Here is a 12,326-nt window from a genome sequence, read left to right on the forward strand (position 1 = left end):
ATAAAATATTTTGCAGTTGGAACGATAGGAGATGGAAAAAGCTTTGAGATAATTACAAGCTGTAATTTGTGACTCAGATCAGAGAGAACAAATCAGGTATAATGTCATGCAAAAGGATTTTCTATAAAACTGGAAAGATTTGTTTTGATGCAAAAATACTAGATGCTGTTCAAAATGACCTCCAGAAACGGTTCCTTTTAAGTCTCCATTGCTTTCTGGACCACCTCCTGTAGATTTATTGTTCCCTTCTTTTTAACACCTCCAGGACTGTTTCATGGAGATATGTGATGCAGGCTGGAAATCTTGAATCACAGACTGTATTTTTTGTCAGATGCAGGCAAAGGAGGAAAGATACAGTGACAGATAATTTAGAAACCACAGGTCTTGTCACACCTAACCGATGCTTGTATCTCTGCTGTAGAGCAAGATACATTAGGTTGGATGGTGACAGGTTTTTGAATGCAGTCACAGCCATGTTGTCCTGTTGAAACATAACAGAAGCAGTTGTTCTCCATATGTTCGCCGTATACAGCAGTTCTCCCGGGCAGTGGGGGAGACAGAGCATTTGCTTCACCCACGAATCTAAACCTGCTCTTTGCAGGTGGGGTGACGGATGGGATGGGGCTCAGGATCCCAGGGATAAGGAGCCAATACCAGGGTGATTTAATTCCCTGATACAGCAACTTAAGCGGTCCAAGGAACCGACCTGCCTGTGTTAATATAAAACTTTTTTAACTTCAAAAATTTTCCTTATTCACCTGAAAACAAGAATGAATATTATGGTTTTAAAAGATAAATGGCCTCAGCGAGAGGAAGCTGGTCATCTCTCTGTCACCCTTTCCCTTGGTGTTCTTTCAGTAAATGCCAACCTCGTAACGTATTGCCAAGCTTGGGTCCTTGGGACACCAAGGCTGTACTTGTGCAAATGAATCTTTTCCAACAGCCCCCTCCCCATTGCACCACAGGCTACTGCTGGCCTCGGGGGCATCTGGGGCAACTTCCCTTCTTGAGCTCCAAGGGGGAAAATTAAAGGCAGGGCCATCAGGTGAGACACCTGTGTGCACTCCCATGTGTTTGTTGAGTTTACCTGCAGCGGGGAGTTTGGGGAACTGGTGCTATCCTGGGGAAAGACTATTGCAAGAATGAAACAGGGAAGAAACGGGATTGCAGCAGAAGATGGGGCACAGTCCTGTACAGATAGGGAGGCTGAGACTCCTCCACTGCACCTGGTTCGGGGGCTTGCGTGGCTCTGCAGGGCTGGGGGTCACAGTGAGGAGCTGCAGCTGGGGTGAGTCCCCAGAGTGGGGTGCAGCATGTTATCTGGATGGCTCCCTCCTACACATGGCTGGGGAGGCAGAGAGAGCTGAGACACCAAACTGGGAACACCCAAGCTGCTACTGGTGTGATCTTGGTCCCTGCAAGCCCTCTTCATAATCCCCTCTGCAAATACCTCTATGGGTAATTGCAAATGTTTAGTTTGAGAAAAAAAGAACACCTTTCCTACCAGTTCCAGATAAGCTTGAACTTGCTTTTGGTGATTAAGCTGATGACAAAAGCTAGTATTTCACACAGTCAGAACAAATGAGACTTTGCTCCAGGAAGTGTGCATTTCTTATCAAGGCCACTGCCTATGCATTGGCAGTAGGGAGGGACCTGCTGTGAAATGGTACATGTACATATGTGTGATTTGCAAAATTTATAAAATATGTTTTACAATTTACATAAATTTAAAAATGTTTGCATTGCGTGTGTGTGTGTGTGTGTGTGTGTGTGTTTATATATCTGTATAAGGTATGCTGCTTTATACATGGACTGAAAAAGGAAGACATTCTGTCTCTGGATAGGCAGTATGGTAAATACATGCCCAAACTTACGTTTGGGAGGCTGCTCTCCCAGACATCCAGAACAGGGACTTTTAAAATTTTTTTTGAGATTTGTTACCAGTGTCCAAACCTGGAAACAAGTAAGAAGTAAATATGGTCAAGTCACAATAGTCTAATTCTACTGAAATCTGGTAAAGTGAGTATGTTACGTTATGGTTTCTTGTTCTTGAGTATTTCTGAAAAGGTTTTAATGGGTTTTAATAGAAAATTGCTCTCAATTACTTTCTTAGTTCAGCCTTTGAAGGACTTCTGTTTGTACATGTTCCGGAATTCTTGTGACAGAGAGATATCAGACCCTCAAACAGCCTCGTGAGAGCTGGCGACAGGAGCAAACTTCTGCAGCTCTGTTGTCAACCTCAGAACGTCATCCTTTCCTGAAAACTCTATTTTCAGGATATTCATGTGCTTCCTCCCAGGCCACTGAAGAACATGAGAACAGATGCAGAGCAGATTTTTGTATAATCTTTTGCGTGTGTGCCTCTGTGTGTGTGTGTATATATATATGTATGCATATGTATATTCTCACACAATTTTACATTTATATTTAATTAAAGCAATTTTTACATTAATTGCAAGACTACCGTGAGCTATACATACAAGAAAAAGCAGATCTGAGGAATACTCTATTTAAAGATAAAGTTAATTTAAATATAAATGGCAGAAGAAATGTGAACTTTTGAAATATTTTCAAAATTCATTAGTGAATCATTGCAAAAATGCATTTCACTGTGGGAGGAATTTCAGTAAACCAGGACTCCAGTTCTGCTTGTTTCATGTTTGTGAGAATACCATCTGAAATTAATGGGACTACTCTTATGGGTAAAATGAGCTGAATTTGGTCCCAGGAACACCTAGCTGGACTTTAAAATGAACTTAAGCCTGCAACGCAAAACCTTTTCATTGCTTGGAAAGGGGAATTTGAGCAAAAGGAGGGCACTGACATGGTTTTGGGGAGTCTGTGCAGAACGCTCCTGGTCGGAAGGCAGAGATCAAATCTACAGCTCTGGGGATTGTAAATTTAGTTTGCTGTATTTTTAGATGGGAAGCCAGATCCAATTCTTTGTTAAGAAGGGAGGAAGCAGAAGGGAATGCCCTTCCCCCCGGTAAAAATTTCCCCATCCTAGTGCTCTAAACTAGTAGTTGGTGGGCCTGTGGGTTAGTGGAATAAGTATCTGAAGCATTATACTCTTCTCACCAGGATAATTTGTGCAGATGAGTAATTTTTTTGGTATGGGTCTACTTTGATAATTCTTCTCTCAAAATTTACACTAATTTTTAACCAGGTATGCAGCACATTAATCTGTTACAAGGATGAATGAATTAACATTGTTATTGTTTGGATCTTTGTCACCTAAAAAGAAGATAGGGGTATGGACAACCCCCTTCTCACCTTAGCATGCCCTAGTGAGCTGCTTAAACTCAACAAAAGGTGAAACATCCAAATAATCTGACCCACTGTTGTTTTTTTTTTCTGAGCAGTTGACCCAACGTCAAATACATAATTCATGGCTCCTCCAGCAAAAAGATTGGGAGCAATATCTGGGTCAGTGCAAGAGTCCCACAGGATGAAAAGAAGATGAAGATGGGAGGAACCTGGCTGCGTCTGCCAGTTGGACAGCACTTGCTGGCTCTGGAACACAGGCACTTTTCAAACAAATGGAGAAACATGGTATTTAAAAATACCTATTACTGTTATTCTCTCTCATCTGGCATGGGCACATATCTGCTGCTTCTGCACTCTCTGGCTTGTGAAAGCCCTGGTGGGTCTAAGTCATGGTTTGTAAGACACTGAAAATGGGGAGGAGGCATCAGTCAGGGTAACTTGGTATCAGTGGACAAGCCTGTGTGGATTTCTGAGGATATGATGACTTGGGGAGCAGGTTCAAGTAAGCACGAGTGTGAATTTGATTGCCAGCAGAACATTTTGTGGGAATGATACTAAGAGAAATACGTGTGGGTGTGTGCCCTGAAATAGGTAGCTTTCAATTAGAGATGACCTGGCTTTAAATCCCTATGCAGTGAGTTTGGTATACAGCACTGAAAGGAACTAGATATTATTTTTTTTAATGTGCTGTTCCTTCTTGTTTCTTTCAGATGGATTTCAGAAAATTCAGGCTGTTTGTTTGCCTTGTAGGACTCAGCTGTGCTAGCTTCTGGGTTTTTTACAACAATTTGACTGAATTCTGTATATTCTGTGAAAACAGCCATGATTATATATTCCCCATAGAGACTTTTAGGAGAATTGGAGGCAACTTCTCGCAGCTCCCGGATATAGACTGCCATAAGAACCCACCTTTTCTCGTCCTGCTCGTGACATCCTCATACCACCATGTAGATGCCAGGATGGCCATCCGGCAAACCTGGGGGAAGGAGAGAACAGTTGCCGGCAAGCGCCTGGTGACATATTTCCTCCTGGGAAGCACTGTGAATCTCAGCCAGCAGGCTGATATCGCTGCTGAAAGCCAAAAGTACAAAGACATTATTCAAAAGAATTTTACCGACACTTATTACAATTTGACTTTGAAGACCATGATGGGAATGGAGTGGATTCACAGATTTTGTTACCAGTCCAGCTTTGTGATGAAAACTGACACAGATGTGTTTGTCAATGTTTTTTATCTCACTGAGCTTCTTCTAAGGAAAAAGAGGACCACTAGATTCTTCACAGGCTTTTTAAAGCTGCACGAGTACCCCATACGGAGAAGAGGGAGTAAGTGGTACGTGAGTAGAGAAGAGTATCCGGGAAAGACCTACCCGCCGTTTTGTTCTGGGACTGGCTATGTTTTATCCACTGATGTTGCTAGTCAGATCTATAACATTTCAGAGAGAGTTTCGTTCATTAAACTGGAGGATGTATTCATAGGACTGTGCCTTGCCAAATTAAAAATTCGTCTGGAGGAGCTTCATTCAGAGCAGACGTTTTTTCCAGAAAGGATTAGGTTCTCTGTTTCTCGCTTTAAGAAAATTGTGATGTGCCATGAAGTAGAACCATCTGAGCAGCTGAGCTACTGGAATCACTTAGTGACAGAAAATCACGGAGGAGTGCTCTAGCACCTTCCCTGCTTGAATTAACAAACTGAAATGCTTTACATTTACAGGGCTGCTCTTGACTCCAGCAAAACTCCCAATTAACTCTAGATCCATCACATTGAAGACTTTTTAAATAGTTATTTTAATCTCCATTTCTGTCCAAGAACAGGCAAACCTCTTTCTCTCCCACTCACTTCCACCTCTTTGCATCCCTTCTCTACACAAGTTAGAATTATTATTTTTTTCTGAAAGATGCAGGTCTGCAAACCTGACCTCCAAATCTTGCTGCTACAGGACTGGGAACATTTCTGCAGTGCCAAACTAAAAGTCAAAGTATTTTTGTTCAGAGAAGAAAATTTACACCTTCTTCCTGGTCCCCCTTGATAGATTACTGCTTTTGCACCCATCTGTGCAGGCATTTAAGAAAAGGTGTTTGTAGCTGTCAGGACGTTCCCCTCCTGGCAGAGGGAACTGCAGCCCTGCCCCTGCAGTCAGCTCTGTGTGGGCAGACCTGTGCACTGGCACAGATCCCTCCTTCAGTCTACACACATTTTCTTACAGAGATGGAAGAATTTGCCCATGCAGCACTCCTGGGACAACCTTAGGTACTGCACATCACCTGGTAAATGTGTAAGGCTACTGCATCTGTTTCCCTATATGTGCCTCCTGCTGAAAATGATATGTGGTAGAGCCGGATCCACACTCAGTGGAGAGTGTCCTGGTCTTTCTATTAAATAGACCCCGGAGACGTCTTTTGCATTTGTGTCTCACTTTGATAGCTTGAAAGCTACTGTAAATGGCTTGCCAAAGCTAAACTAGAGCCACTTACAGTGAGCTAAACAGTACATCTGATTTAGACATTTTTCGCTGTGAGGAACTGAGTGTGTAAGGGAGAAGACAGGAGGATTTTTCTCTTTTAACCAAGACCTAGAGGGAAAAGGTGCCCAAGTAATCATACAGGCTATGAGCCTCATTTCTTATTTCATTACCAAGCAAAGACTCATGAAATCGCTAGGATGTTTATAAATTTCAGAGATAAGGAATTGAGTCTTTACAGTAGATGCTACAAAAAATACATTTGGGCTATGGAGGGGGAGAAAGACATTCATAAAATCATGCCTTATGCAATACTCCTATTTGATTTACTTTCACACAAAGAAAAGGTCAGTTTTACCAGAAAAGAAGTACTGAATACCTATACTATGTGTGAAATGTTTTTTTCAGAGAGCAGTAAAAGTGGGGCTGCTCCCACGGGAAGATGAGCCGGGAGCTGAGGGGATCCGACAGCCAGCAGGGCCCAGCCCACACACCCACATGAGGGAGCAGGACAGACCCACCGATGGTGGCCAGGTCCAACCAAGTGTCCCAATCATAAGTCAGTATCATGGTGATGAGGTAGGTCTTAGGCCAAGACAGTGATGGCTGGGCCCTGGTGATGACAGGTGGGGGTCAGGATCTGGCCCAGTGAGGGGAACCAGGGCCCAGGGAACCATTGCTCTGGGATGGCAGGGCAAGGCCCTGGGGATGGGGATGTATGCTAAATGTGGTAAAAAACATGACGGAAAGACAGTGAAAGATATTTTACTGCTTTGGGGTTATTTATTTTTAGTTTTTCTTTTTTTTTTATTGAAGTTTATGAGGACTGTCCAAGTGTCTCTTTCTACTTGCCTGTGTCTGAAGGACAGGATATTTTTGGCAGGAATATTCCCCATCCTGAGAAGTGTTTAATAATGGTAATAAGATATTATTTATTTTCTTCTGATGTAGAGTAACCTGTCATGCACTTATTTTTGACAACTGATGATGAAAGAAATAGTGTTTATTTGTTTGGTAGAACAATCTTCTTTATTTTAAGTCTCCCATTCAGAAAATGGCTATGTATATGGTGTTTTCAGGGATATGGCTATCCAGGTGGTTGGGTGGGTGGCCAAGGAGGTGCTTGCCTTTCCCTAGTGCGTACCCTGTGCTAGGGGGTAGGCAGCCCAGCTCCAGGTTGAACAGCATCTCTCCCTCTCCCATCCCAACTTTATGGGTGTATCTGCCCTTGGACTCAAAGCCCTGCTGTAGCACACTTACTTTTGCAGTTGCCTTCACTAAGTGCGATGGGTCAGACTGCTAAAGCCTAGCAACAGCATTTTAATCTCTATTCTTTCCATGTAACCTGCAGAAATGTCTTTTTGCCATTCACTGCTATTGTACCCAAGGTGCAAGCTGGCTATTGCTTTAATTTATGGAAAAATGTTGCGCATAAAGGAATGCTTCCTGGCCTCTCCTAGCTCCCTCTCTTGTGGGCTAGAGGGTCTGTGAGCTTGGACAGCGTAATGCAGCCTAATGTTCATCCTGGCCTCTTCTTGTTCTTAGAGAAATAATTCTGCAGTCTTTTGTGGGTCTCACTTCCACCTCTGTGCCTGGTGCCAACTTTATCCCAGCTGGCAGGACCAGTCCAACCGCACAGTCCCAGGGAGCCTGTATCTTGGCAGAATTAGCTATTAATTTACATATGGATATGTTGACTTGTTCATCTCCACTAGGTGTTGACATCCAAGATGTTTGGTGGCACCTGGCTCCTGGGATGGTGCAGCTGCTCTTCTTCTGTTAGGCTGAGTTCATGGCCAAAGGGTAAAGTCTCCCATTAAGGAGACAGGATTTTGGGTTGCTTCCCTGAATGACGGCTGCTTGTGAGTGGCATTAAAATATGTCTTACCTGAGCAGTTTGTGGCTTTGTATCATCATAAAAAAAGCTACCCTTGAAGGCCAAGTTCTGCTAGACTTCTTGACTGTGGCTTTTATTTTAGTTCAGGACTGTTCCTAACTACTTGAATATAGCTACTAACTGAGAAGATGGTGCTATTCTCTGTTAATCACATTTGCAGATGCTACCACTATATTTTTGGGGCTAAATTCATAGCCACTATGCCATTAGGAATGAGGTTCTCAGGCATGTTTTAAGAAATCACCCCATTCTGGATACCGTTTCCAGGGAGTCTATTTGTAATTTCAGGTGATCCGTGCAAGATGCCTCTCTTTATTACTGCATTCAAAATATTTTGTCCCCATGTTGTTAAGCATCTAATGGCCTGCCTATCTAGCTGAGGCATTTGGGTTATCACTGCTAAATCTCTGATGAGGTGCAAATGAGTACAGGTTGAAATGTTATGGATTCAGATAACCTGTTCCTCTCCTTTTTGCAAATTATCTTCCCAAGTGTATGCTTTATGTTGCTGCACATTATTTTTCTCAACATATGATTTTCTTTGTGCTCACATAAATTTGAAATTGATTTCATAATTCTCTCCATTCAGTGGGCTGCTTTGAACAAGAATATAGTAAATGAATAATTAATTACTTAAAATACAAGGTTATCCTGCTGGAAAAGGTGATTTAAGAAAAGTAGATGATTGCATGTAAGTCAAATTCATTTACTTAAACAAAGCCACTGTGCTAGTCAGTTTATGTGTATCAGCTAAATGAAATTAGTTTTTGCAGCTTAGGCCTCAGATCATGACTTTTAACACAATCAAAACAGTATTAGTTGCCAAATTATGTGTATTTTCCTATGAAAGACATCACAAAAAGATCGGAAGTATAACTAGAACTGTAAACATAATACTGCGGTGTACATATACTTATTTTTAAAATTTTGTATAGGCTAATAAAAGGATTTAGGCAATTTTGGGGCAGTTTATCTGTAGAAGTAGTGTATTACCCTAATATTTTTATGCTTTCTAGGTCAAATGATCATTAAATCAGATTTTTATGAATAGCTTTGAAAAGTTACTCTAAAAAGTTAATCCACTGCTTTTTATTTAGTAGGAAGGAGTTTAAAAATCAGCAGAGCTGATAGTATCTTAGAGTTGATTACAGTTGTGTATTTCAGCATACTCCATTTCTTCCAACACAAGATCAGTTCTTGACTGCAGAAAAATGAATACATTTTTCACAACTCTAACTCATCAACTAACATTCTGAGTTTAGGTTAGGATTTTCAAAAATGTCCGCGAAGGATTTGGACACGCATCTCATCTGATTCAGTATTATCGAGGACGTATAACCCTTCTAGGCACTTTTGAGAATACAGAATAGATTTTTGTAATGAAATATTTGCCTTACGTAAAAGCTGAATGGAACACAAGGGCTAACTGTCTGTAATGGATCTGACAGGAATGCTGCTTTTCTTGGATTTGTGCGGGTTACTATATACTGTTAATATAAAATGCGTGACAATGTTTGCATTATTTGCATAGAACATGAGAATGTTGAGCTAACTATTCAATGTATGATATTTTAGTAAAGCATTTTGTTACCACAGTTTTGTGTGTTCTCTTATCTTTTTGGTTGCGAATGTATTAACATTTTGGGATGTAGTCAAGCGAGGAGGCTTGCTCTTTTTCCAGTTAAAAAGAATAGAATCACAGAATCATTTAGGTTGGAAAAGACCTTTAAGATCATCGAGTCCAACCGTAAACCTGACACTGCCAAGTCCACCACTAAACTATGTCCTTGAGTGCCACATCCACATGTCTTTTAAATGCCTCCAGGGATGGTGACTCAACCACTTCCCTGGGCAGCCTGTTCCAATGCTTGATAACCCTTTGGGTGAAGAAATTTTTCCTAATATCCAACTTAAACCTCCCCTGGAGCAACTTGAGGCTGTTTCCTCTTGTCCTATCAGTTGTTAGTTGGGATAAGAGACGAACACCCACCTCGCTACAGCCTCCTTTCAGGTAGTTGTAGAGAGTGACAAGGTCTCCCCTGAGCCTTCTTTTCTCCAGGTTAAACAACCCCAGTTCCCTCAGCCACTCCTCATTAAGACTTGTGCTCTAGACCCTTCACCAGCTTCGTTGCCCTTCTTTGGACAAGCTCAGCATCTCAATGTCTTCCAATACTGAACACAGTATTTAAGTTGCAACCTCACCAGTGCTGAGCACAGGGGGACGATCACTTCCCTAGTCCTGCTGGCCACACTACTCCTGATACAAGCTAGGATGCTATTGGCCTTCTTGGCCACCTGGGCACACTGTCGGCTCATATTCAGCCGGCTGTCGACCAACACCCCCAGGTCCTTTTCCACCAGGCAGCTTTCCAACCACTCTTCCCCAAGCCTGTAGCATTGCATGAGGTTGTTGTGACTCAAGTGCAGGACCTGGCACTTAGCCTTGTGGAATCTGAATCTGTTGAATTTGCTCCCCTTCTCTAAAATGCCTTAGCATGTACATTGTAAAATGACTGTTTGGTTCCTCTTCCTAAGGGGAATACATAATTCCCATAAAAGAGAAAGAGACCAAGAATGGGAGTGCTTTCCCAAGCATTAAGCATGCAGTCCTGCCACATTAGCCACTCCTGCCGTTTACAGTCTACCCATGGTACACCTTTAAGTCAAAGGCACCTTAAAACAACACCTTATAAACAGGGTGTGATCTGAATTCAGAACATTTTTTTCCAAATGACAAGAGTGTCAAGTGCAAGATTGTTAAAACCATAGCAGGGGAATTGATAAAAGACAATTTTAACCACAGTTGATACCTTTTGGAAGATCAAGATCCAACCTGAAATGGTTTTGCCTGTGTCACCATAGCCAGCACTGTTTGACTGTGGCTGACTGGCATGCTCCTTGGGACCCGGAAGCACAGCACTGTTCCCCTATCACTTAAAAAGGAAATGTCAAATAACTGAAGGCCATCAGATTGTCTGCCAAGCACAAGCAGTTATGAACGAAACAACATAACTAGAAAAGGTCTCCCTTACCACGTTTATCTTCTGTTTTATCTTTTTTCCTCGCTTAGCTTTCTGGTGTATTTTTCTTGTTTGTTTGCAGCTGGACTTAAATTAATTAGTTCATTCCACCAATATATTTCCAGAAGTATCTTCAAGTATTATCACACTGGATAGTGGAAAACATCTGAGTCACAGGACTTAGATATACGCCGTACATAGGAGAACCAGTCGGAAAAAACAGACTTGAACTTGAACATGTTCTGGCTGAGCAAAACAGAGATTTTTTCAAAGCCTAGTAATACAGTGGTTTTAAGGCTATCCTTCTAAAAAGTTCACTCAAGTACATTTTCACTGAAAAATGTAATTAGACAATTTCAATAGTTGAGAAATAACCTTGTGGTTGCCTTATGTTTCACAAATTCAAAAATACATTATTTTTGTGGGGGGAAAAAAAAACCAAGTCCCTTCTTAGAATCTCTCCAATTGAACCGTGTACACAATATCCCTTGAATTCAGCTACTGACCTAACCTGACCTTATTTAATTTATGACTTTGGGTTCAGGGATAGAGGTCTGTGTAATCAGCTTCCTATTCTTCTGTCACTAAAAGCCCTTACAAATCACAGCCGCCCTTACACTTACTAACTGTCAGTGTACAGCTGTAGGCGCAGAATGTCATAAATTAGTTATGTGGTGTGATTTACACCTCCAGCTTGTAGATCTTCCAGGCAGCTCTATTCCCCTCATGTTTAATTTAATTGTTATTGCTGGAACAGCAGTTGTAAGTAAATGTTTGACTCCAGTACATAAAGGGACCTGTAGCTTTTACATGTGCTTCTGCTAGTAAAGGTTCAGTGAGGGAATTAAAAAGAAGAGTGAACTGAACCATGAGGCAGGAGTGGGAGTGAGCTGCGGTGTGTGTGAGTAATGCAGCTTGCTCCTGCCAGGGGTGAGGAGGCGGCAGAATAGCAGCGCTTGTTTCTGGCAGGGAGAGCTCTGTGCTGAGGGTGAGGGTGCGCGATGTACCTCTGTGCTCACCCGCCCCCCCACCCCATTTAGGGATCCCATCCCCTTATGTTGAGGCCAATTCCTACATGCCTTGCAGGTGTAACTCAAGTAGCAGGAGGGTTGCTGCCAGAGGCCACTGTAACTGTGTGGTACTGCCTTCTCCAACTTTGCTGAAGAAAGTGCTGCACGGGATAGGGGAGAAGAGGGGATGGGAAACTTTACCCTATAAACATATCAGTCCTTACTATATTCTTGAGATCTTTTGGTATTCACCAGTTCCCTAAGCTTTTAGGAAATCTTATTTTGTATACAAGTGTTGCAAAGGAAATGGACTAATATCGAAATAAAATTTACTGCTCCTCTATAAGAGAAAGCCAAAACACAGCAGTGATCATGAGCACTTCCATTACTCTGGCAAATAAAGAGAAATTGAATATCTGAAACCATCTCTGCCAGGAACTTATGTTCTCTTACTGCAAAAGGGCAGCTTTCAGTCAGACTTGGTATCACAGATAGAGTGCATAGGAGACATTTACTTCTAAGAAAAAACCCTTAACATTTCTACCCGGTGATCTTAACTGAATGCCCAAAGGGAGCTGTAAGATGTCAGTCATGAGGATGTATTTCATGAAAATGCAAAAAAGACGCAGCTCTTCCCCTATAATGCCTACTTTTATGGTGATAATCTGCT

The 12,326-nt window shown here is 42.0% G+C and overlaps 1 protein-coding gene and 1 long non-coding RNA gene across 9 annotated transcripts in view; one reads left to right on the forward strand and one right to left on the reverse strand.

The window, feature by feature from the left end:
• The window catches only part of B3GALT5 (beta-1,3-galactosyltransferase 5), a 35,495-nt gene extending 26,274 nt beyond the window's left edge, over nt 1-9,221 (forward strand). For 7 of the 8 annotated variants that reach the window (XM_074814389.1, XM_074814386.1, XM_074814392.1 and 4 more), the window contains 2 exons: nt 3,363-3,552; nt 3,978-9,221. In XM_074814389.1, the coding sequence (XP_074670490.1) occupies nt 3,460-3,552; nt 3,978-4,934 (1,050 nt within the window). In that variant the 5' untranslated portion in view covers nt 3,363-3,459 and the 3' untranslated portion in view covers nt 4,935-9,221. The remainder of the gene's footprint in view (nt 1-3,362; nt 3,553-3,977) is intronic. The other variant, XM_074814393.1, reaches the window with a different exon arrangement.
• Nucleotides 268-10,891, reverse strand: LOC141919239 (uncharacterized). Its single transcript, XR_012621905.1, has 3 exons — nt 10,659-10,891; nt 4,177-4,338; nt 268-481 (listed from the first exon to the last, which is right to left on the reverse strand). It is a non-coding gene; the product is annotated as an uncharacterized LOC141919239 (long non-coding RNA).
• Between the last annotated feature and the right edge of the window lie 1,435 nt (nt 10,892-12,326).

The sequence above is a fragment of the Strix aluco genome, chromosome 2 (assembly GCF_031877795.1).
Source record: "Strix aluco isolate bStrAlu1 chromosome 2, bStrAlu1.hap1, whole genome shotgun sequence".
Lineage (NCBI taxonomy): Eukaryota > Metazoa > Chordata > Aves > Strigiformes > Strigidae > Strix > Strix aluco.